This window comes from Ixodes scapularis, unplaced genomic scaffold (assembly GCF_016920785.2).
Source record: "Ixodes scapularis isolate PalLabHiFi unplaced genomic scaffold, ASM1692078v2 PGA_scaffold1__304_contigs__length_218370807, whole genome shotgun sequence".
Lineage (NCBI taxonomy): Eukaryota > Metazoa > Arthropoda > Arachnida > Ixodida > Ixodidae > Ixodes > Ixodes scapularis.
Genome location: NW_024609846.1, coordinates 37,009,152 through 37,034,507, shown reverse-complemented (window position 1 = coordinate 37,034,507; position 25,356 = coordinate 37,009,152). Strand labels below are relative to the sequence as shown.

Below are 25,356 nucleotides of genomic sequence, written 5' to 3'. Positions count from 1 at the left end.
CAAGAGCGAAATGTTTTTCCATTTCAGTCCTACATGACGATTTACATTATGCAGTTCTGGATAAATGAAACTGCGTACGGGATGAGCATTATAAAATTTAAATAGTCAAATGCATTAAGTTTATGTGATTTGCTGCACGAGTGCATGATATAACTGCTGATTATGGCTGTGCAACGTCACACGCGTGCTTTTGGCATGAACTCGCTCGCACCGCATAAAATGTTGTTTTTTTTAGGCTTAGAAAGGACGAGTGAAGTTTGCCCGCGCGAAGTTGGTCGCACATTCAATGCTAGTATTTTTGTCGGCACCGTGTAGAAAATTCGATCATTTCGATTTTTAAACCTTAAATTCTTCTGGCCTTCAATGGCATTTTATCAACATCTCATGCTTCGTACATGAAATTGAAAGTCATTTTGCCCCGGTCATGATGCCATGTTGTTAAAAATGGACGTTGTTGAACCCTGGGAAATTGGAAGTTCAGGTTTTGTTTACAATATCAGTCCTTGAGAAATCAAGTGGGATGTAAATATTGGGGCTGATTAGTCTCAAGAAAAAACATTGTTCTTTTCAATACTGTCTTGAAAAGGTACGTAGTTGATTCATGAAGTATTGATTGTGCAACAACTTAGGGCACCAAAAAAACGTTTTTAAAAAAACTAAAATTGCGACCAAGAGGCTTTTTTTCGTAGCTCGAAAACAGTACAAACGACACTTGGACGAATTTTGTTATAACTCATTACACTTAGTATGCTTATTCTAGCGTAACCATATAGACCAATAAATCTTACTTGGGATGCGTGATTTTTACTCGCATGATGAGGTCTTCCGGGATTTCGAACCATTCCGGATCTTCGCCATTAGCCGAGAGTACCAGAGGAAGAGCCTCAAATCTCGTGCCTTTTGGTTTCCATCCAAGCTTTTTGCATATCTGCGAAGGAAATTATACACACCCACAAAAACATGGTTCGTAAGAAACAAATAACTATTAAAAGCAATCCCCCTAAATAAATATTGGCGTAAATTGATGAAAGGAGTCATGAGCCCATACAGCTGTCTCCTAATTCAACTGCAAACGGTGCACATACGGCGTTTCGTTTTTAAAATACTATACAAATTGTACTGAGTTTGAAAGTGTTCAATCCACACTGAATTACGCAGGTAACTTTTGATTTGCGTGCTACATGAATAATGAGTCATTTAAGCGTTTATGTAAATGCCTGATCCTGAATGTTGTCACATACAAAGTTTCAAACGACAATCTGGCGGCCCCCACGTCGTGGAACTAGAAATGCCTTCACCTCTCTTTTGTTTGTTCCGCAATGCCAACAGAGTTTTCTTTGATTGCACTTATTACGCTCTTCAAGCGCCCATAGAGATTTCTATAATGGTAGGGAAATTCAATCCAACAAACTAGAAACAGTAACTAACTCAGACGACCAAAACAAGACCGTATGAACTTTGTAGAAAATAGTAGGAACGCCGGACATGCCTATAACCTCTCCTAACTTCACGATACAACTAAATGGAAATCTTACGACGTTCTTCCCGTACAACTCATATTATGGCCTTGCCCTTTTCAACACGGCGCAACAGTAACGTCGGAAAAAAAGAAATGCTACGTGTGCTATATTATATCAGCGCTGTTCCAGGGGTCCGCGAGCATTCCCGGCGGGAAAACTAGACGAGAAACTACGAGCGCCATCCGGAAAACTCGCGGCTGACGGCGCACCTCTGTGAGCTCGACCGATGCGGGGTCCCCGACGACCGAGCCGTCGGGCTGCTTGTGGCCGGCGAACTGGATGAGCTGCGCGTTCCACACCCTGTAGTCGTGGTGGCCGTCCGTCCGTGGAGGGAATATTGTGATTGCCGACCTGAGTGCCCGCCAGGGAGAACCAAAGAAGGAAATGGTTGGGGTAAGAAGGTTCTTCACCATCGCTCTGGCAGTACTGCAGCTGATGGTGATGCTGCTTCATCGACCAGGGCCATTCCCGCACCGACCGAGTTACTCTGTGTGGGGGGAGGATCTGTAGCTGTCCCCGGCAATTGGCTTAGATGGCCTGGACGGTAACTCACCTAATGTTGCCCTTGTTTGTGCTGTACTTGAGGTGTGCGCAGATTGCTTCGTACATGTCCCTCGCCGTGTAGCAGTGGCGTGCGTCGAACACCTGCCGAGAGACGGAGGTGTGTTGTCGGCGATTACGCGCGGAGTGTATGGGTAACGGGAAGGCAACAGAAAAGAGTGACTTGAAGTGCGTGTACGTTTATGAAGACAAACGTTAGATGAGGTTAACGTTATGTGTATTCGTCACGAAGCGAACATTTATGATTCTGACTTTTTCCTTGTTCTTTTTTTTTAGACAGGGTCTTTTTCTTGGTTGTTTGTAGTGAGCGTTGTAGTTACGAATCAAGAGGCCATTTTTAAATATTCCGAAGCAGTAAGCAACATCTTGGGCTTCAAATATACACACTGCAGCGTATTGTCTGCAACGGTATTTTTTTTCTTCTTCAGGCTATACTTTACAATTAATTGTTCCTTTTGCCGCAATTTGTCATACCATTAGTTTAGTCATTTACGCTTAAATTGTCCTGCAGACAAGTGAAGCGCGTGTCGGACGTGTAACTACAACATATTCCGTGACGCTTGGGAATTGTGCAAATGATTAGTGGCATTCCTGAAACATTCAAAAGCGTCTTCACAAATGGCTCGAATAAAAACACTGTCTCGTTAAGATCTCGAAAGCCTGCATTGACGAGTAATCATTTCACCAATCTGGCGAGCGCTTATGCGGTCACCAGACTGATGTCGAGCTTTTCAAAGCGCGTGCGGCCGAAGGTCGCTAATTGCGTAAACGAAAGACATGCCCCACCAGAGGGTGACCAGAATTATGTTAGTGAATAAACTGTATACGTGGTGTCAGAAAAATATATTGTCTTTGGTCGCGGCCCGTGAGCAAACATACTCTTCTAACACAGACAGTATATTTTCAGTAAACGCGGATAACAGGATTTTGCGACAGAAATCACGTAAACTCTTCAGAAGCAGCAAGAACAGGGAAGGTTACGTCTGTCCAGAACGCGCCCTACCTGCAGTTTGGACCATTGTATCCTGCCGATGCAACGTGCCGAATTCCGCCAGGCGAGCTTGGCTCCGAAGACGAGTTCCGTCTCCGTGAGGTCGTAGGTACCCCGCTGCTGAACCTGACGCTCCACCTCAGACCACCGTTTTTCGTGAGCTTTCGAATGAAACCTGCAGTGAATACAGATATTCAACAACCCTCAAACATCTACTACAACTATGATACTCTAAGGTGTCAGGGAAGTGTTACACTCTAAGAAATGTTCAGCGCGTCTACTTACCTCAAAAACACTCAAAGATCCAATCTCTGCGATCTACCAAATCAGCTCAGCGAATGATGAGGCGGAACATCCGCTTAGACCTTAAAATGAGGTCCGCGCTGTGGCATTGCGCAATGCAAAGCGTCATGCATGCATTGCGTAATGCCATAGGGCAGACTAAGTTTTGAGGTTTAAACAGATGTTCCACCTCATATTCGCTGAGCTGATTTGGTAGATCGCAGAGATTGGCTCTTTGAGTGTTTTTCAGGTAAGTAGACACCCAGGCATTTTTATAAGAGTATGGAGTGCGTTCAATAAATTAGTTATTCAAAACGTTCGGAGTGACATGAAAAGTAGCTATTAATGCGAAAGATTATTACACTAATTTTTTACTAAACTATTTGTCAGGTATGATATCACCGTCACTGCAAGTCACCATATTGTAAACCCTGCCACCATTCATTGGTAACAAAAACTATAAAGACATCTTGATAAATATGATGGAAAAAGAGTTGTCCATGCCATTCGTTTTCAGTAGTGATGGCGGCTTCTACGTGGACAAAATGTATCTATATTTGAGGATCGACAGGGCGATAAAGCAGGTAATGTCAAACTCCATCTCACGAGTTGTCTGCAGTGCTGGCAAAGGCATGAGTGCGATCGGGCTACTTTTAAAGGTGCTATACAAATGCGTACGGTCGTCCAACCAAAATATTTTACGAAGCTAACCTCTGGCCCCTGTAGCGGATACGTGACTTTTAATAGTGATTGTGCTTTTCTTGCACTAGCGGTTACGCAAACAACGCGTCAGGTAGAGCTCGAGCTTGACCTCATTTGCTTACAATAACACGGTAGCCAAATTCTGAAATGGAGTAAAAGACATAAGCTACACTCTAGGGGGGTGTATTGGGGTCCCTTGTCCCTTATGTAACACCCCAAAACAACAGTTCGACGTTCAGTCCACAGAGGTCGAACCAACGATACCAATTTTCAAGAGCCGCTTGATAGTCGACCGATGCAACTTGTTAAAGTAGCTAATGTACGCATCAAAGGCCACAGCAACACAATCAAGGTTTTTCTGGCCCTGCTGCAAAATCTCAGTCTTTTTTTTTCTATTCTATGATACGCACATTAACTATTTAGTATGTTATATCCAACAGATATCAAGACGCTCGTAAAACTTGGCATCGCCAATTCGACGCCAGTGGACTGAACGTCCCAATGTAGTTTTGGGGTGTTACATATGGGACAAGGGGTGTACTCCTATACACCCCCTATTTCTAAGAGTGTATACTTTGTCTCATCGTACGATGGACTAAAGGCCAAAGCCACGGGACGTCAGGTCCATTCACGTTCCACGCTACGCTATGACATGCCTAGCATTGATTAGGGGTGGACGAATAATGCTCCGAACCCAAAAACGCTGCATCATTTCTATAGCTTCGACACTGCAAACAGCCTCTTTTTTGCAATGTAAAATTGTTGAATCACTCAGTGCTATTTTGATTCAGACCACTGTCCGCCCATCCCCATCAGTGATTTCAGACGCGGGCACTGATACGTGCATCAAAAGGCAATACGCAATTTCTAAGTGGCTCGTGATTGGATCTGGCGGTCTGTAGCTTTTGCCTTTAGTACATCGTAGGGTGAGACGAAGTTTAGTACCGAACCATCTCTTGAGTCTGGTGAGGCAAAGCCACTTCAAACCCCGCTTCGCATAATTTTTTAGGCCTGTATATCCACTTGAGTGCTTACTAGCCAGCCTTTTTGGACAAACTTTCTGCCTGATGTTCAGTGTCTCATCACGGCAATAAAAATGCGAACCTATCAGTCATGCGGACTGAGAGACGAGTCTTTAGGAATTAAAAAAAGGATGCCATTCTTGTTATGATGTTCAGTGTCTCATCGCGGCAATAAAAATGCGAACCTATCAGTCATGCGGACTGACAGACGAGTCTTTAGGAATTAAAAAAAGGATGCCATTCCTGTTCCATCGTTGACAAAACCCCTTCTTAAGGTTTTTTGTTTTCGCAATTTTTTTATTATGTTACATATTCTAATGGTACAGAGATGTACAGGTAAGCTGTAACTCAGAAGCACAAGGGGAAAAAGCTCGCACTGAAGACCTAGGTATTATCAGCTGAAACATCATTCCTCCAATTTAGGTTTGAAAAACCATCGTAGCGGCGTACACTCGTTTGAACGCTGCCAGATGCTGAAATACCCAATCAGCAGCTACCATCTTATTCCTCTACAACGCTGACCCAAATCAGGCAGTCCACGGTAATTGAAAAAGAACACCCTGAACTTCTCAACATAGCAAACAACGTTTCAGTAAAAGATCTTTTCTAGACCTGAAAACTTCAAGTCGCCAATAAGCCTAACCTATGTCCAAGTGCATTGAATTATCACTTGAAATACACAGGACTTCAACTAGACTAACATACTAACTTCCGACAGTGCCTTAAGAATCGTTCGCTTCCCGTGAAAGATTTGTTTGGTGGCCACGTTGGAGGGATATTTTTTTCCCTTCCTTAAAATCCCAGAGGCCAGTGATGTTTGTGTGTGCAATCGATATCTCACTTTCTGTGCCAGGAACTTCAACTCTATTACGAGCAATAGTACACATTAAAACTTTCACATAAATATCTCGCATCTTTTTGTACTCATCACAGCTCATCAACTTTAGAGGACTATGAAAGACAAAATATTTGTCGCTGAATTTCGTCGTCGTCAGTGTGCAGTACTCGATCAGTACCGCTTGATACTTGTGTAAAACTGGTCCAGAAACTCCTTGGCGTGCTGCAGGACATCGTCCGTGGGACGGGGCTCTTTTCCATTCCTCCTCACCGGGCCGCACATCAGGGACCCTTGGCAGATGGTGTTGGAACAGGGCAGGGGCTGCGCGGGTGGGGGAACTAGTAAGGCGCTGTGGCACACACCCTTGACCATACCTAACAACCGCCAAGATTTAACAGATTGTTCGCTGGGAACAGCCTTCTGACTACACAATCTGAAGAGATTTTGATTAAAATCCTACTCACTTCGGTAACTGGAAAGTCGGAAGGAATATGTGTATCCCATATTTAAGCAAATATTTAAAAAAAAAGAAGAAAAACGACGCGCTTTTGAGTTGCAACGGAAGCGCGTCGAGAAGCTTACCCGACGGGTGCGTAATTTAAACTGATGGCGTGTAGTTAAGGGGAAAAAAAAACGCACAAGCACATATATACACACACACCACATCCGGGACAAAAACAAAAAAGAAAAAAACACAGTCCTGAAAATACAGGTATATCAAAAACACTTACAGATTATTGTGGAGTGAACAAGCGCTCACGCAAACCCTCATTTCAAAGTGCTAATAGCTTGTTTTAACCTAGGATCTCCCGGAGACACCCTTCCTCCGGTTCGTTACTTTCCGTTTTGCTTCGGCTCCGACCGCGCCGAAGCGTCATCGAAGGTAGAATTGTGCTAAAAAGTGGAGCGTCTATTGCGCATATTACATTGCAAAGAACTGTAGGCTATCGCAACCTTACGTTTACCCGAACCAGGGTTGGGCAGAAATACTCAAAAATGTATTTGGAAATACAAATACTGGGATACATTGAAATAGTAGCTGAAATACTGATACTGAGATACATCTGTAAAAATGTATTGCGATACGTATCGGAAATCCATTTTAAAAAGAGGCAAAAAGTATTTGGAAATACAAATACAAGAATACATTTTAAGGAGGGCAGAAATACAAATACAGAAATACTGATAGTGCAATACATTTTCCAAATTTTTTGAGACGCCAACTGAGATAAAGCTTGAAGTTTGAAGTGGATGTTTTCAATTCCGAAATTACTTTCCTGTAGGCATGGCATTTTGCCTTGAAGGTAGTGGTTTCGGACGACAAGGAGTCTTCAATGGGCCCAAAGAAACGTTCCATCAAGGGCTGACCACGGTCCCTTCCATGACATCCTGTCTGTCTGACAATGGAATCCTGTCAACATTGATCACATGATGTCACGGTGGAATGAACTAGTATTCTTTATCTATAGATGTGGCCTTGAACATGAAACTTTACCACGCTGCTGTATGAAAGGACAATAAGTACTTTCGTTGTAGGTTACCTAGTTAAAGATCGTGCATGCAGTGTCATTTGGTATTTTTGAGAATAGTAGACCACCTGAAGCATCCTGGAATACATGTCTTCTCTTCTGTTACGGTCTAAAAAACGATAAAGTAGCATCCCTGTTCTGAAGGTCCTTACTAACGACCCTCCGCCACCGACGCACGGACTGCAGTCCTCAAGTTTTGCCTAGCATTATCCAGACAGAGACCTCGTGGATTGCGAGCTGATATTGCCGGCACAGGTGCGAGCTGTCCGAGAAACAGCGCTCTCGAGACGAGTCGCGGGAGTACGTAGTCTGGGATGGCACAGCGAGGCCACTTCTGGCCTCCTTCTGGGTTTCAGATCACCAGAGCAGCGGATCATGTTCACGTCGGCTGGTGACGTACCCTTGAGCCGTGCAATGTTACGGGCGCAGCCGCAGATGCATTCGAATATGTGTTGAACTTCACAGCGTGAGTCTTCCTACTATTTCAAGTCAACCACCGCCAGGCTCGTGCTGCAACGGATAGTGACTGAGCTTTGCCGGCTGGGTGTACTTTGTACGCTAAGATTGAGAGACGGTTATCAGTGGGCATTGGATGCCAGCAAACAATGGCTCAAGAAATCCCTACCTAAGGACCTGCGGCAGAAGATGCTCCGACTCCACTCCTGGCACGCCACCTGGTTCGAGTCCCCGCGACTACGCAACGCTTCTCAGAAGAGAGAAGAGGACACATAGAAAAATAGTTTGCAGAATAAAAAAGAACCTTGGTCAGCACAGTAACAATGCCCCAGCATCTCCTTGACTCTGGTAACCTCAGAAGTAAAAAAAAAAAAAAAAAATCCGTTCCGACTTGTTTCTTTTTTTTTTTCGGGGGGGGGGGGGGGGGGGCAGTATTTTTCAAGAAATGTAACGAGATACATTTCATCCTGATTGTATTGCGATACAAAAAACATTCCAAATGTATTTCGATACAGGAATACAGATACTGGTGAAAAAAATGTATCGCGATACAGAAATACAGATACGAAATGTATTTCTGAAATACTATCGCGATACATTTGTATCGCGATACTGCCCAACCCTGACCCGAACACATAGGCAAGGAATCAAACAGATAGTCCTTCGGCAGATATTAAGACGAAATCGCGGAGAATCGAACTTCACCGCAGCAGAGGAAAATCACCGTCATGAGTGTAATGACACCTAAAACGGCCACCCGTTAAATTGCGGGACCTGCCTCTGTTCCCGGAAGACGCACATCCTTAAGGAGGCCGAACAGGTGCAGGCCGCTGCGTTTTCCCACATAAATGCTTCCACGCACAAACAGACAAGTAAACGCACGCCGCCGCTGCCGCATAGTTCTCAACATGTCCGCACCGACGACACTGTCGCCCTTTCTCGCCCTCCTTTCGTTTACGTTAACGATCCAAACGTCTACTGCTCCTGAGACGACCCGATAGAAGTTGTTTTGTCATTATCATGTTGATAGCTTCGTAATTATGTTTTGATCCCCCAACTTTATGCTGTCCTTTCCTGACAAGTTTTGGAGATATCTTTCGCCACGTAAGCAGGGAATCACAAACCTTAAAGTAAACGGGAAACAGATTAGCGACAACGCAACTATGGCAGACTGTTTCAACGACTTTTTTAAATCAACTTTCACAATAGATAACAACACATGCCCAAACTATGACTTGCCGGTAAACACCCCGCTATTAGATGACTTGTCATTCTCTGAAGAAGGAATTTTTTCCTTGCTGCTTAATCTTGGTGATAAAAAATCTACCGGTATAGATAACATTCCAAACGCTTTTCTGCGCCGTTACGCGGAGTGGTGTGCTAAGTATCTTGCAATATTATTTCGTAATTCTCTTATAGAAGCCAGAGTACCGACTGAGTGGAAACACACCAAAGTTATTCCCATTTTTAAGGCCATAGACAGACAGCTGGTGACGAATTACCGCCCTATTTCTTTGCTATGCACCACAGGAAAAGTACTGGAACACATAATATCAGCTCACATTTTTTTCTTTTTTAGAATCAAATAACTTGCTTCATCCCAGGCAACATGGCTTCCGCAGAGCCCCCTCTACTTCTACACAGTTGGTGGAAACTACACACTATTTTTCAGAAGTTTTAAACCGGCGTGGTCAAGTGGACGTAGTTCTCCTAGATTTTTCGAAAGCCTTCGATAAAGTTTCGCACCCGAAGCTATTAATAAAACTAAAATCAATTTTAAGAAACGACACGATAACGAACTGGATTAGCGACTATCTATCGTCCCGTCGCCAAACTGTTGTAATTGATGGTACATTCTCCGATTCCGTTTCTGTTGACTCTGGGGTACCGCAGGGGTCTGTTCTCGGGCTCCTAATGTTTCTCGTATTTATAATGATGTCTTAAACGACATTCCAGTCCAGATTAATCTCTTTGCAGACGACTGCATCCTTTATAAAGAAGTTAGTAGTCCTGAAGATCATCTCCTTATTGAAAATTCCCTGGAAAAAATTAATCAGTGGTGCAAAACGTGGCAGATGACACTCAATGCAACAAAGTCCGTATGTATGACCATCGCGCGAAAAAAGAAAAACATTTCACAATTTCCCTACAAGATAGATGGCGCACCTTTGCAAAGAGTGGAATCTTTTAAATATTTGGGAGTCGTCATATCATCCGATCTGCGGTGGAACAGCCACATCGACTACATTGTAAATCGCGCGTACCAAAAGCTAGGCTATCTAAGACGGTCCCTGGGTCACTCTAGCATATCAGCAAAATTGATTGCCTACAAAACTTACGTACGGCCTATTCTTGAATACGCAGCCGTGGTATGGGATCCACACACGGAGGTAAACATAACGAAGCTGGAGAAAATACAAAGAAAGGCCATTATATTTATTTACAACTCCTACAGTTGGTCAGTATCACCAAGCCAGCTCTTAGCAGATGCTAACCTTGAATGCCTGGAACCAAGACGCCGGAGGGACAGGTTAAAATTTTTGTACCTTATTGTGAACGACAGCCTAAAAATCAACAAAAGCAATTATATTTCCTTCTTCCAACCACGGGCCACAAGGAGATCACATCGACTGTCAATCAAAGAATTTCCTGCTAAAAACAATGCATTTCTTCATTCGTTTTTTCCACGCACTATCCGCGAGTGGAATTCCTTGCCAGCTGACGTGGTCGAGAGTGTTTCTTTATCAAATTTTCTATCACAAATTGAATAGACAATCTTGTTTTGAACCTTGCTCTGTGCTTTCTTTGTCGGTTTCTTTTTTTTTTTCGAGTCATTGCTGACCAACGTGGTCGATGGGGTTCGTTGTCACGGTTTTTGTCGCAAGCCTAGTAGATATGATTCTGTCAAAACCTTGTTGCACGTTTGCCTTGCTGTCCCTTCATATGTGTGATTCCGATCGTGTTCTAACTTTGAAATAACTGTATTTTCACGTTTATCTCTTGCACGCTTGTGTTTCTTTTGGTGTGAATTGATGCTTGTATTTAGTGCTGCAGTGCTGTGGGGCACTGCCAACGCTGTTGATATTATGTAACCGAGCATTGTATATTTGACTTTATGTAGTACCACTCCTGCCAAAGCCTTGAAAAGGGCGAGCAGTAGGAATAAATAAATCAGTGCCTATAAGGGATAGTATTCAATAAACAGTAAGGCTTGAGGTACTTACATTAAAGCACGGACTTCGTGATTAAACAAACATTGTTTTCCAGACATTAAACTATTATGTTAACATATTGGTAAGATCTTGATAACTTAATCAATTAATAGACTTCAGCATGACTTTACGTTCGGTAAAAGCTCTTTTCAAATTTACGTGGTTTTATGTTTGCTAAGATGGATATGTTTTAGGTGGCCCATGGACTGTCCGTTCGTCAGAATCGCGCCTGAAATATTTGCCGCATAATGGCCACGGCTGCTCTGTGACTTCATCAGGGTTGTCTAACAACATTCATTGTCAAATCGCATCGCAACTGTTACAAAAAGTGCTCCATCTGCTTTTTTTATTTGTGACCCTTGCTGCCCCTCACAGAAAATCAACTTTATTTATTTATTCTTACGTTCATTTTGAGTGACCCACCAATAGCTTAACGCCCCCTTAGTGGTGCTTTTATCAATGAGTCAATTAGTAGTAAAAGTTTAAACAGCATCAAAGCTAAATGTTAGGAAAAAACAATAGCCTCAACACACTTTCGAAATTTACGCTCTTCATCAAAAATATTAAGAATAGCATTCCCACAAATCTGTTCTAAATGGTTATAAGTCAGTTGTAGGCGTGTCTTGGGGGCAGCATGGTAAAAATCGGTAGGGTAAAACAAATTATAAAGTCTACAAGGCCTACGAGGAACGTGCAAGTTGATGTGATTGAGCAGCTCTGGTGAATCAATTATACCATTTACAATCTTATACAAATATATCAGTTCACGAATTGTTCTCCTGTTGTGCAACGAGTCTAACTTCACGAGTTCACAAGTCCTCTCATAAGTTTATCAGTACATTTTCACTAAAAACCCGTCTAAGTAAAAATCATTAAGCTCCAATCAAAAAATTAAAGACGTTTACAATTTTTTGTAAAGCCGATTAGAGCGCAGCTCTTGAGGAGGAGGAGGGAAGGGTACCGAGAGGAGGGCATGCCCCTCTTCCTTCCCGGAGAATTTAGCGGGAATTTTGACAATGTTAGGTGCGTGTGACGGTACGTGTCTTCTATAATGACGCCACACGTGACCCTCATGAGCACTACAAGGGTTACCCGTAAACCTCGTAAACCTCGTGCGTCACACGTGACGTCACGTGTGACGTCATTATAGAAAACGTCCCATAATGCAACGCGCGGTTACGGCAACGGTGACGGCGGCGCCGCTGAAGTTGGAAACGGGTGCCAAAGAGCTGTGCTCTAAAAAATTGAAGTCGTTTACAATTCTCTGTAATGCCGAATTAGAGCGAAGCTCTTGTGGAGGAGCAAGGGAGGGTACGGAGAGGAGGGCATGTCCCTCCTCCTCCTCCGCATCCTCTCCTCCTCCCCCTCCTCCTTCATCTCCCCCTCCTCCCACCCCCTTCCTCCCTCCCTCGTTTCTCCTGACGTCACTCGTTACTTTGGTGACCCTCGTGATGTCACTCGTGAAGTTCGTGATCTTCACTGCGAAGGTCATAAACTTCGTCGTGACCTTCACGAGTGACCTTCGTGACGCCACTCGTGACACGAGTGGCGTCGAGGTACAACACGAGTGACCCTCGTGTTGTACCTCGTAAACTTCGTGACGTCACACGTGACATCAGGTGTGACGTCAATATGGAAACCGTCCCATAATGCAACGCGCGGTTAGTGCGACGGCGACGCCGCTCAAACCGAAACCGGGCGCCTAAGAGCTGCGCTCTAAAACCCGCGAACCTATGTTAAATGAGCCATACTCGACAACTGTGACGCATTGGCCAAGTTTCCACTTTATACACAGCGCGGATTCGTATTTTAATACTTAACGATGTCTCATGTGCACGACACACTGCGGAATATATATGCGATAAGCAGGAAACTTTTAGGAAGCAACTCTTAGGCGCCCGTTTCCGGCTTAAGCGGCGTCGCCGTTGTCGTAACCGCGCGTTTCATTGTGGGACGTTTCCCATAATGACGTCACACGTGACGTCACGTGTGATATCACGAGGGTCACTGGTGAAGTCACTCGTGACATCAACACGCGATGCATTATAGGTAAATTTTCCTCATAATGACAAAAATAGTCCTTGGAGAAGGGTAACAACAGGGGCAAGGGACAAACATAAATCTCCAAACACAACTAGGTGACTGGTGCGCGACCGAAAAAATCCGCCTGGTCCGGCCATCGAACCCGGGACCCCTCCATTACAGGTGGAGCGCTCTACCAACTGAGTAGACGTCAGTAGAGCAAGCGGGTTTTATCAGCTGCCACCAGTCAGCTGCCACCAACAAGGGTGAAGCTTGCAATTTAAGGTATACAATTATTATGCAATTAAATTCAAAGGTGCAAGCAAGCGGTCGCGCACCAGTCACCTAGCTGTGTTTGGTGGTTTATGCTTGTCCTTTGTCCCTCTTGTTCCCCTTCTCCAAGGACTATTCTCGTCATTGTCGTCCAGCTCGCTTGAACCTTTGCATTTAATTGCATTATAATCATAACCTTAAATTGCAAGCTTCACCCTTGTTGGTGTTAGACTGGTGGCAGCTGATAAAACCCGTTTGCTTTACTGACGTCTAACCCCTGGTTAGCTCAGTTGGTACAGCGCTCCACCTGTAATGGAGAGGTCCCGGGTTCGATACCCGCACCAGGCGGAATTTTTCGGTCGCGCACCAGTCACCCAGCTGTGTTTGGAGGTTTATGTTTGTCCTTTGTCCCTCTTGTTCCCCTTCTCCAATGACTATTTTCGTCATTGTTGTGCAGCTCGCTTGCACCTTTGCATTTAATTGCATTATAATCATTCCCCGATAAATTTAGCGGAAAATAATCCCTGCTAAATCGAGCGAAAAAATTTCCCCGCTAAACTAAGCGGAAAAATGTCCTCGCTAAATTTAGCGGGGAAATTTTCCCGCTAAGTTTAGCGAGAAAAAATGCCGGCTAAATTTAGCGGGAAATTTAGCGAAAACTTACCGCTAAATGGGAGGGGAGCAGGGGAGGAAGAGAAGAGGGTACGGATGAGAAGGAGAGACATTCCCTCCTTTCCGCACCTTCCCCTCCTTCTCCTCAAGAGCTGCGCTCTAATTCGGGGTTACAGGGGACTGTAAACGTCTTGTTTTTTTATAAGAGTCTTCAGGTATCTTGTAGATAGGCGATAACATCAGCTCTGATGCATTATAAAAATTCTCTCTTGGGATACTTTTTTTTTAGAAGGCCAACATTTAATTGGGACTCGTTTATTATCTTAATCATAACTACATCGGGAACATTTATTTTAAAAGTTCTGTATCTATACATTGCCTCATGTCCTTTCCCTAGGCACCTTTCATTTTTTATCCGGCTTGCTCTTTTCAGGTTACATCAGATCCATCTAGCCCAATTTACCTTAAGACGACGAAATGTTTTCACACTCACGAATGTTTCATGCTTCACAACTTCCTTGGCTGTATGAAGCTAACATTACTTGGTTGTCTATAGGTAGGTAGGCTTTAATTTTTCACGCTGTAAGAACTGTAGTGTAGACCAATGCGCGCGAGAAAAGTGTCCAATCATGCAAACATTTGTAAAAACAATTTTTTTTTAATTTTTTCCGGAAGGTTTTTGCGAGTCATACGAGCGATTCATTCACCATATATTTTTTTCAATTAGAGAAACACGGCACAAGCAATATATATTGCTACTCAAAAGTTCTAAGTTTAAGAAACCCGCCCACAAGGTTACCAGAACATAATCATCAACAAATATCCAAATTTCCTCGTCATCGCAGTATCAACACGGAAAGAAGCTCTAAATACAACACTCCCCGGGAAGCCTCCAGGTAGCCGGGAATGTTCACAATTCAACGGTCGCCATCTCCACCGATTCTTCCGACGGATATGCTGCGATGAGGACAACAAAGTAGAAAAATAGCTCGCCTCTGCTTATCTCACAAGATTTATCACTCTAACCCAGCACTTCGAACCTCATTATTTTGAGAACCATCATACATATCGCCGCGCACCGATCATCCACTAAAAGTAGGAATCCCCTACTGCATCACCTCCACCTTTTATGCGTCCTTCCTACTGCATCGCCTACTGCATCACCTCCACCTCTTATTCCTCCTTCCTACCCCTGACCTCTGTCGAATGGAATCGCCTTCCCGCATCCGTAGTCTCACTTACTGACGCTGCTGATTTTAAAACCGCCACAACTGATGTTCTTAATAATGTTTCCTAGCGATTCTGTACCTTGTGTTTTTTTTTTTTTTGCGTTTTGTTTTTATTGTTCACTTTATATTGATGTATAATCCACTCCTCTCTTTAATGCCTTTGGGCCCTGAGAGTATAGTAAATGAAATGAAATGAAATATGCCAACAACAATGCGTTTAACCCGCGGGACGTGTTGGTTGCGTGAAGGCCCACATGGAACTGTAATAAAGAATGAGTTGACAGAGATGGACCTCGAAACCGCAATGAACAAATCACATTGTGGTGAAGTCCCTCAAATTAACCTAGTTCGAACATACTCTAAAAAAGCTCCCTTGGCATTAACTACATTCTTGATGGTCACCAGCCTAATTTAACAAAGTGAAAGACTTCGGAATTGCATTTTTTCTCCGCCTGTGTTGCCTAAAGGCGTACTAAAGACTTGAGAGATTTCCTGGAGGAACAAGACCTCTCCCACAAAGGAAGCAGGCGGTCGGTCGTGCATGCGCTCGCAATGTGTAGTCTAAAAACCTGTCACCCCTACGCAATCGTTCAAAGCACAGGCAATATGCAACGTAGAGGATCTGCCGATACGGGGGGAGTTTCAAAAGCAGTACATTAGCCAGACACCGCAAAACGCATGAGGAGATATCGAAACTTCAACCGTTTTTTAATGCCTAGTACTAGTTCGGAACTTTAATTATTACCTTCTTTGAACGAGAATTTGGTGCATATTGCCACAAAAAAAGGTACAAACGAATTAGTCCCTATGTTGCGTGTTTAACAGGTTGCGAGAGGGAATCAACGAAGGTGCTACCGTGTCAGAGTGTTTTAGGATACCGTATGCAAAGCATTGCGTTGATAAAACAAAAGCTTGTACCGTCATTTGTAAGCACGGTTGTGCACGCATCCACAGGGCCCATTATCCGTAGCTTCCAACCTATTAAAACTCAGTCTTACATTAAATCCGGTCATGGATAATTAAGCTCACATGCGGACGCAGTTATCACGTAGGGAGCATTACTGTTGGCATTAGTTCAAATACACACGAGTGTGTGTAGCTCTCCCAAATACATTTTCGTGTGAGACCCTGTTTAATGCGTTATGGCTGCTGCGCGTTGCGTGTATGAAAAAACCTTTTTCATGTCTTTTGCCTTGTGAAGACCGTGTATTTTGGATTAAGTAGATATTAAGGCGTTTGTTCTTAAACTTACGAGATAATTAAAAAAAAAAAAAAAACGAATGAGTTACATGGGCGCAGTCCTCACCGTGTATTTGTCAGGTTCGGCAGACATTAGATCAGGGCGACAACTTTCACGATATCTTGGTTTATTAACTAAAATCTGTAACTATTTAAATATTTGTTGAATGGATTATGTTTCGATTTCAGCTTCAAAAACAACCATCCTGACGGAATAAGCAAATTTCGACTGTTTGTGGAACGCCGGCGGCTTTCGTGATAGGTATTCAACGATCATCTATTGTATTTTTGTCGCCTGATTCTGAAACTTGGGCGTTGAAAGAGAGCCGGAACTTCCGTCCACAGCAATGCAGTAATGTATGAGGTAGTCGCTAAGCCAACCTCACCGGTACATCAACAGCGTGTCCTTGACAAATGAGCGGACGTCGCGCTGCCGAGATAATAGGAAGTTGTAGTCGATCGTTTTTCTCCTCCGCTGGGGTATCCGCAAAGAAAACGCCGGAACTGCCCATGCGCGCCGCCAGCCTTGTCTGCATAGTTCACGGTATTGTGGCGAATTCCGGAGCGCTGTCCGGGTGCTTAGCGGGCTGAGGAAACGGTCTACTACAACTCCCTATTGGCGAAGCGCCCGAAACGACGTCGCAATATTATGGATGGCAGTGTTCCGGTGCTATTTCTACGTCCAGCTTCATAATCTTTTGACAAAAAAAAAAAAAAAAAAAAAAAAAAAAACGAAAAAAAAACACACAATTCGTTGTCGCACATTTGAAATGTAATCATCTTCGCTGCAATCTTTTTAATTGGTTTAGGCTATAATATCGACAACTTTAAGAACTGAAATTGCAACATCTTCAAGCAGACCAATCGGTACAGAGTTGATTAAGAAATTCGTGTTAATTAGCACCCTTATCGTGTCGGCTGTCAATCCACCTGCGTCCGCTGAGCCCAATAAACACATAGTGAAGACGACCTTCCTGCACCTGGCACTCCTTTAAAATATAAAATAGAATAGAAAAAAAATAGAAAAAGACAACAATGAGATGGTATTGTTGTCTCTCAGACTCTCACGTTGTGTGCCTCGGTTTGCGCTTTGCCGACCTATCGCCGACCTATGGCACAAAACGGCGTATCATGATCGTTTGGGGACCCATATTTCCCGCTACAAGACATACGCGTAATTCATGCTGCGATCTGTTCCCAGGAATTCAGCCGTACTATCGCAACCTCAGCTATGTTTCTTGAAGTGGAAAATAGATTCAGCATCATCAGCATCATGTCGCGTAAGTTCGAAAATAACAAAGATAAAGTAGAGCGAAAAGTCTCTAGAAAATTTTTATGAACTGTTCCAATGATGGCTTTTCGAGCTTTTCGAACGGGCAAGAGCCAATGTTTCTTTAATGCTATAGCTATTTTATAAACGGAAGCTAAAACGGGCGGATGGGAAGTAAACATGTGAGTGGTTTACTGGTGCTTTTCCGCAGAAATGATAAATTGGAACAAGAATCAAAAGAAAGACACGAGGAAGCTTTCTCAAGCTCTGTTTGCAAGTGTAATGCTGTCTAGCGCCTTCTCTTTTTTATTTGGGAGGAGGGGGGGGGGGAGGGAGGGGAGGGGAGAGGGGAGGAAAGGGTGGAGAGGGAGGTTGACAGAACACCTCGTAGACATAAGGCCGTAGCGCTCCGAGTGGTTACGTCACAATGTCGGAGGAGGAAGGCCATGGCGCGCAACTACGTGAAAAAATATCTGGTATCGACGTGAAAAAAATATTGTCGAGCCGCGCACTGGTGTTCGTGCCCGTTTATCCTACATTGATACACGTTTTAAAAGCGCAGTCTTCTACAATTTATTTTATATATAATATAAACGTAATATACAAACAACGCGCTACCAAGGTTGAAAGTACCAAATTTATATTGATGATTATCCCCGTAACCGCGGGACTACGTGCAGTCCCGCAGCTCCCCAGACTTTCGAATGAACCGGTTCCGGTACGACATCTTCCCTCATGCGGGCTCCGAATCTGTTAAATTTACGTTGTGTGTGAGCTGCTGACTGTCAGAAAAGGAGCGCTGAGACATTTCAGAAAGGAAGTGAACCGAAGAAAAATTCAGTCATCGCCGCAGGGAGCGTACACGAGCAAGAGATGGGTCGACAACGTTAAGGCTTTGGTCTCACACTGCTGCATGTGCTCTCGTGTGTGGTTCTTTTGAGACTTGTTTCCTTCTTCCCGTCATTTTTCTGTCGTCACCGCAGTCTCAGGTACTTTTTTTCTGTTTGCTCGATACTACGGCATTTACGTGGATTCGCGGAACAAGTCCTGCTATGGTGTGAGTGGCATGTGTGGAAAATAGTCAACGATGGCACTGGTCGATTATCGATAGACCGCTCTTTCTCAATAGAGAGAGATTTCTTGGAGTTCGTGTTCAAATGTTTTGGTGCCGGATATTATGGGGCGTATGGGTACGATCGACAAGTGAGAAACAACTTATTTACGGGCTTTCTTAGTCATCTAAAACGCAATAAAAGTGCTGCAGCTTGTTTTTTTTTGTGTGTGTGTGTGATAGAGTGGAGTCTAGTTCTTCGTCGTTTTCAGTGTGCTGTTGCGTCGACATTTGCAAATATGCGTGGGAATATTCTACTTTTTTCTGGAAGGTGAATAACAAGTTTTTGTGATTATTGAAACGGCGTTGTTTGTGCTTACGTGTTTATTTATACTAACGTTATTTTATTTCCTTTACCACGTTTATGCTAGAATCTTAACTGTATTAAGGTAATAGTATTATTGTATACAAAATAAGTTTTATTTTGTTCCAAGGCAGCTCGAGCCCATAGGGAGAAGTAAATTAGTTGACTAAATAGTAAGTTTAGTACCCCTGCCACACGGGAAAGTTAATATATTTTCATTAAATGATATGGGATTTTCTGAGCTCGCGGTCTTGAGTGATTACACGAGCGTCGCAAGCTGATTTGTCGACCCCATATATTCATTGGATCAAAATTACATTAATTTTGCCATGTGGCCGGGGTATAATGCAAGAATTCAGTGACCGCACGCGATAACATCGCTTACATAATCGTAAGTGACACTTGTCTTCACGTGTCCGCGTTGACTACGTCTACCTGATCTTTAACTGTGATCTGTTTTGCTGTGTTCAATCACTGCGTGTCTCGCCATTTTATCGAAGTATTTCTGTATAAAATATGCATTCCCACAGCAATAATTGCGTGACTCACCGTTTTTGATTTAAAACAATCACATTTTGCTATAGACATCTTATACGCATACCTCGTGCCATTTCGTATCGATTATTTAGCGGTGTAATGTTTTGTCCGTGTAAAAAAATGTTTTCTAGACCCGTCGCCATGTGCAGATTTCATGTTAGCTAATAAGACAGGCGTATGCGACTAAAAGCGTGTTACGACGGTCGATCCACGCGCGTGGCCTTCGCTTTGACGCGCATCCCGATATCCTTCCTTTGCGACGTCACGAGAAGAGCGCTACGGCCTTCTTCTCTCGAAGGTGTTGGATGACGGCGTTTTGCACGAACGCATCTCGAGAACTGACAGTTTATGTCTTATAAGACATAAAAAGAAGGAAACAAAAAGGGAGAGGCAGCGCTGGCTTTGGATTAAAAGACTCCTGAGTCACGCTTCGCATAAAAAAATAATAAACGTAGCAAAATCAAAATAGAAAACGTATAAACAAGCGGTGGGGAACCAAATACTTATAAGAAAATTAGAAAATTTATCTCTCAGACAAGAATATTTCTAAAATGTACTCTTTAATTGGCCTTCTTGCATCATAACATGGACAAGCCCCCGCATTAAGATAAATATTAAGATAAATAACCTCTCAGATGTAGTTTTCTTAAGCAGATTTATATCATTTCATAATAAAAACCCAAAACTAAGGACAAATGATTAAACGGACAAGCACACACACACCTCTTAAGTTCACACGCTTGCCTCCAATTTTTTTTTTTTATCGTTATATTATTGTCGAGTACACGTATAGACATCCTTTCGACAGCAAGGTCAAGGCGGAAATATATTCGACGACACTCACGTTTCGCGCCATTTTGTGCAGCGAGTCGACGAGCATTTTGCCGGTTTCCACGTTCCGGACGATGAGTGGGCGTTTCGCAGAGTTGTCGCAATCCCCACTGCAAGAAGACAAAAGGGACGTTGCGTGAGCGCGCGGTAGATATATACAATGAACAATCGTATAGCTAATTTCGTAAGCGCAAAGCACGGCATCCAACGTTCTGCCCTTTCCAGCTTGACCATGGATGCTATAAAATCGCCAAGAGCTAAAAAAAAAAGCAAATGTAACTAATTCTGAGTATTTTATTTTCGTTCGGCAGCCAATGAAATTGCGGCCTTCGCCGATAAGAAAGTCAAAGAACGAATGAGGAGGCAAGATAGTTGACTTCACCCTGCGTTCCTTAATGCCAGTGACAAACAATGATTATGCCGACCAGATTAAGCAGTCGTGTGGGAGGAATTAATTCGTAGGTGACATAGACCAACCAAGAGTGTGGAGGCATAATATTAAAAAACATTTTTACTGAGTTTTTTTATATTCATTTTTAGTTGAAATAAGGTTTCTGTGACAGACAAATTTAACACCGGATTATTATTATTATAATCCCGTTACGCAATCCAGCAAGAGTTTTAATATACTTTCACCTGTAAGTGTAAAAGAGAGAGAGATAGACCATGAAAATGAACGTACAGAGGTTTTAATCGAGGCCAATTGTCCCGGTTCGTAATGGCACCTCAACTCTGGTTGGCATTTTCGTGTTCTAGTGAATGGTCTATCTATTCATATAGAGCAACACGCGGCTCTGACGTCAGGCCTCCACGGTGGCGCTGCTGTCGGCATGGCACATGCGCATATTCTGCGCAAGCGCAGTGCCAACACCTGGTGTGGGCGAAAGCGGCCTTGTTTGTCAACAGTGTATCGGCCTATAAGAGGGAGGTTCGTATCCGAAGAGGCGAGGTGTACGTTCCCTCTAGATTGTCGGTGGCGGGGCGCGACGGTTTGGCGTTAGAATTATCGAGTGAACTGGCTCGGCCTCGAGGGTTATGCCTGCCACTTCTCACCCGAAAAAAAAAGAAAATGCTAAAGTTAAATAAATAAATAAAAAAACGACACTTGAAAACAGAATGCGCGCATTGTTATTGAAGTTGATATCGCATATCAGGCATAACTTATATTTTTTTCCGACTCAGATTCCAGATTAAGATATCTTATCTTAAATTTTGTCGATCTCAAATTGAATCTGACAAGGTCTTGAGCCAGAGCTTTATTATTATTTTCGAACTTGACGGATTCGCTTATAATGATTTTTTTCATCGTTTCGAATTTAGCGGGAGAGACAGAAAGACGGCTCTATATTTTGTTTTTTGTATTGTTTTTCAATTTCTTTTTAATTTTTGCAAGAGCTTCCGTTACGAAAAGGGAAAAGCCGCCCACCATTTTTATGATGTAGGCACTCCCTTTAGTGTGAAACATTGATTCTGGTTATTGTGCGCCTGTGACAAATATCCAGTGGGCTTTCTCTACATGCTTGTAGAAAGATCTCGGGTTGTCAGTTGATCGTTCGGTCCTGATTTTAGGCGCTGAATGCAAACCCGCATAATCTGCAAGATGAACACTGCAATAGTTTGGGCACATTATGATGCAGTTTTTCTTTAAACGCTCTCCAGTGCAGTTGTGATATATGGGAAGGTTCTTGTATATTAAGAAACGTTTCCAATCGGTTTGCAGTTCAAACATCAGGAAGGTACTTCAACTTTATCTATCACATCACGTTTGGTGAAACAGAGGCTCAATCTTGGCGGGTTCGTAGGGTGGGAAAGTTATAAGCACTCGGTCAGTCGGTTCCGCTGCTTCACCATCTATGCCAAATGTCGCTAAAGACGGCGCTCTGCAATCACCCTATTTATCTATACCCTAGTTTCAGGGGCACCACTAACCTGAGTTAGGTGTGACTGAGGGCAGACGTAATTGCGATTCGGGGTGCCCGATGTTCAGTATATTTAGCCTTTGCTGTCAACTATACCCTGCCTACACGGGCAAAGTTAAGTCTGACCTCAGTCACACTTAACTGAGCGGTTAAAGTTGGCCGTGTAGCTATAGAGTAGTCATAATGTAAAAACAGCGCAAACAAACACGGACGAAGGAGATGAAACACGCAGACGGGACAAGCGCTGGCTCGCAACTGAAACTTTATTACTTCAAAAAGGAAAAAGAAGAAAATAAGATAAAAACACACACACCAGGAAGACCCCAAAATCAGCCTTCTCACTCAGACATGTACGTGTCAGCCCTTTCCCCTATCAGCACCATCACATCACCGCGTGGGCGACTTTCACCTAGTAATAAAGTTTCAGTTGCGAGTCAGCGCTTGTCCCGTCTGCGTGTTTATTCTCCTTCGTCCGTGTTTGTTTGCGCTATTTTTACATTATGATCAACGGATACCAACTAGCCCAACTCTCGACATTAATTAAGCCATGGAGTATTTTGGCAGCTGGCTAACCGAGTACTTACTAACCTGGCACCTGTCACCTTCCCATTGTTTTGCGTAAATTTTATTGGAATGGTGGACAGCAGAACAACAAAGTCAACATCGTGAACACTCAACAGTCTTCTTTGAAAGTGGCGATCTCTTTTACCTCTACCTGGAGACCATCCCTAACCGTGAAATGATGTCACAATACCGAGGTGGGCGTCTGCCACCGGCGTTATCTCTGCAGTTGAGCAGATTTTGTTGTTCCACTCGTTGGTCTATAGGTTTTTCCAAGTCACCAGGCTTGATTTAAAATGGACCGTAAAATTCGACGCCTGTACGTAGCAATCTAAACTTTTCGTCAAAGGTGCAATTCAGAGGTCGGTTTTTCATTGTAAACTTACAAAGCGTAACTCCCTTCCTGTAAAAAATTGTGCCAACAAACTTGCCAGGGTCAACGGCGGGCGGCGACGCAGACGAGCAAGTCGAGTTGAGGGGCACGTTTGACGCGCGTATTGATAGATGGCGTTGGCAGCAGCGTCGGAAGGTGCAGCCAATCAGCGAAAGAAAGCAGACGACACGCAGACGAAATCCGTTGGCAGCAAAAGCGCCGTCATTGTGCAGACGCATAATTGTCTGCATTTAGTTTTTAGCGAAAGCTACATTTCAAAAGGATTATGTTCATTTTAATAAACTACCGTGGTCGCGAGCCGTCTCGATAAGGAGGTAGGACCATCTATCAATACGCGCGCCAAATGCGCCCCGCAACTCGACTTGGTCGTCTGCGTCGCCGCCCGCCGTTGACTCTGGCAAGTTTCTTAGTCCAATTTTTTACAAAAAGGGAGCTACGCTTTCTAATTTTATTTTACAAGAAAAGACCGACCTGTGAGATACATTTTTGACGAAAAGTTTAGATTGCTACCTGCAGGCGTCGATTTTTACGGTTCATTTTAGATCGAGCCTGGATACTGGGGCCACCCTATATGTTATCTGGATTTAACAAGACTGGTACATCACACGTCTTATTCGCATACTGCGGCGCTCGAGAATAATACACTCTCCTAGTTCACTCGCCTTGTGTTATGCCCTTGTGCCTAGTACAGGCCAGCGATGAGACTGGTGTGGATATAACTCTAGATGTTTCACTGTCATTAGATTTGTCATCGCTGCCATTTCTGCATCGGGTCATGCCAGCTCAATTATGTACTTTCGCTTCTCTCGTTTGTGAAGTCGTCCTTTCCAGTAGAGGTTTCTATGATCAAACCTCGGTCGTCCTAATCCACGCCAAATCGAAAAAAAAAACAAAAAAAAAAAACGAAGGCGGGCATCCTTAAGGAGTCACATATGTCGTTGCAGGGATAATGAGGGTGATATTGTTTATTCGCGGATGACCGGGCACAACTCTAAGTAAAATTTTATAAGAATAGAATAAGATAAACGATAAAACAAAGTTCAACCCTCTTATTGTTGCTCTTTTATTTAACAGGCATTATATTTTATCACGAGTTCACAAGACCCGCGAGTAGGAATCAAACTGAGGTTCCCAACAAACTCTACTCAAGCTCAATATAACGGCAATGATTCAGTCGTATAGCCTATATTGAGAGTGATTTCTCTTTCCATGAGAGAAGTACAGTTCACTTTCTCATAAAACTGGAGTTGATTAACCTTTCCTCCCTTTCTTTAATAGCACTTTCACGTTCATTACTTTGCCCAAATCGACTCTGCTTAGACACTGATTAGAGGAACCTTTCCTGACCGGTTAATAAGTGAAGTTAACACGTTGCGTTATTACGAACATTGAGTTGGTGGAGAGGAACCAAAGGATAACGCAATATATTCAAACCCTGGAATCCGCACGGATATACCCCCAAACGACCAAGGCAAGCTCAAGAAGAAAGGGTCAGCCAATAGGAAGCAACCAAGACTAAGGTCTGCCGCTCTTGTTATCATAGGACCAGCTCCCTTCCGTCTCTACACTTCTTCAGGAGCATTTTTTCTTCATATTTTTAGTCCCCGATTTGCCTTCCCGCAAGAGGGCAAGGAACTGCGCTATGCTGATTGAGCTACAACCAGAGGGGAACCCCGGGCTCGAGCCCGGAACTAGCTCCTTAATTCAGAAGGTGTCTGTTTTTACAAGAAGTGACGAGTCGCCAACATGAATTATTCACCGCACGGAGCATCAGCGGCCTCCGGCAGGGCGTCTCTGCTGCCTGACCCCGTTGTTGATGCTGGCGACGGGGAGCTGAAGGGTTCTGAAGAGGGTGACCGTGCAGACCTTCTCGGATGAGTATTCAATTTTGGAATTTCTACGTGTTCCGCAAAATATAGTCGCTCCAAGGTTTGATCCTGA

General features: G+C 43.6%; 1 protein-coding gene across 1 annotated transcript in view; it reads right to left on the bottom strand.

The window, feature by feature from the left end:
* The window catches only part of LOC8028726 (nitric oxide synthase-like protein), a 324,794-nt gene that overhangs the window by 56,592 nt on the left and 242,846 nt on the right, over positions 1–25,356 (bottom strand). Inside the window, exons 2-7 of the mRNA XM_029985989.4 lie at positions 20,555–20,651; positions 6,095–6,237; positions 3,085–3,247; positions 2,074–2,165; positions 1,730–1,871; positions 789–928 (exon numbers count right to left, since the gene is read on the bottom strand). Coding sequence (XP_029841849.2) covers positions 789–928; positions 1,730–1,871; positions 2,074–2,165; positions 3,085–3,247; positions 6,095–6,237; positions 20,555–20,651 — 777 coding nt within the window. The remainder of the gene's footprint in view (positions 1–788; positions 929–1,729; positions 1,872–2,073; positions 2,166–3,084; positions 3,248–6,094; positions 6,238–20,554; positions 20,652–25,356) is intronic.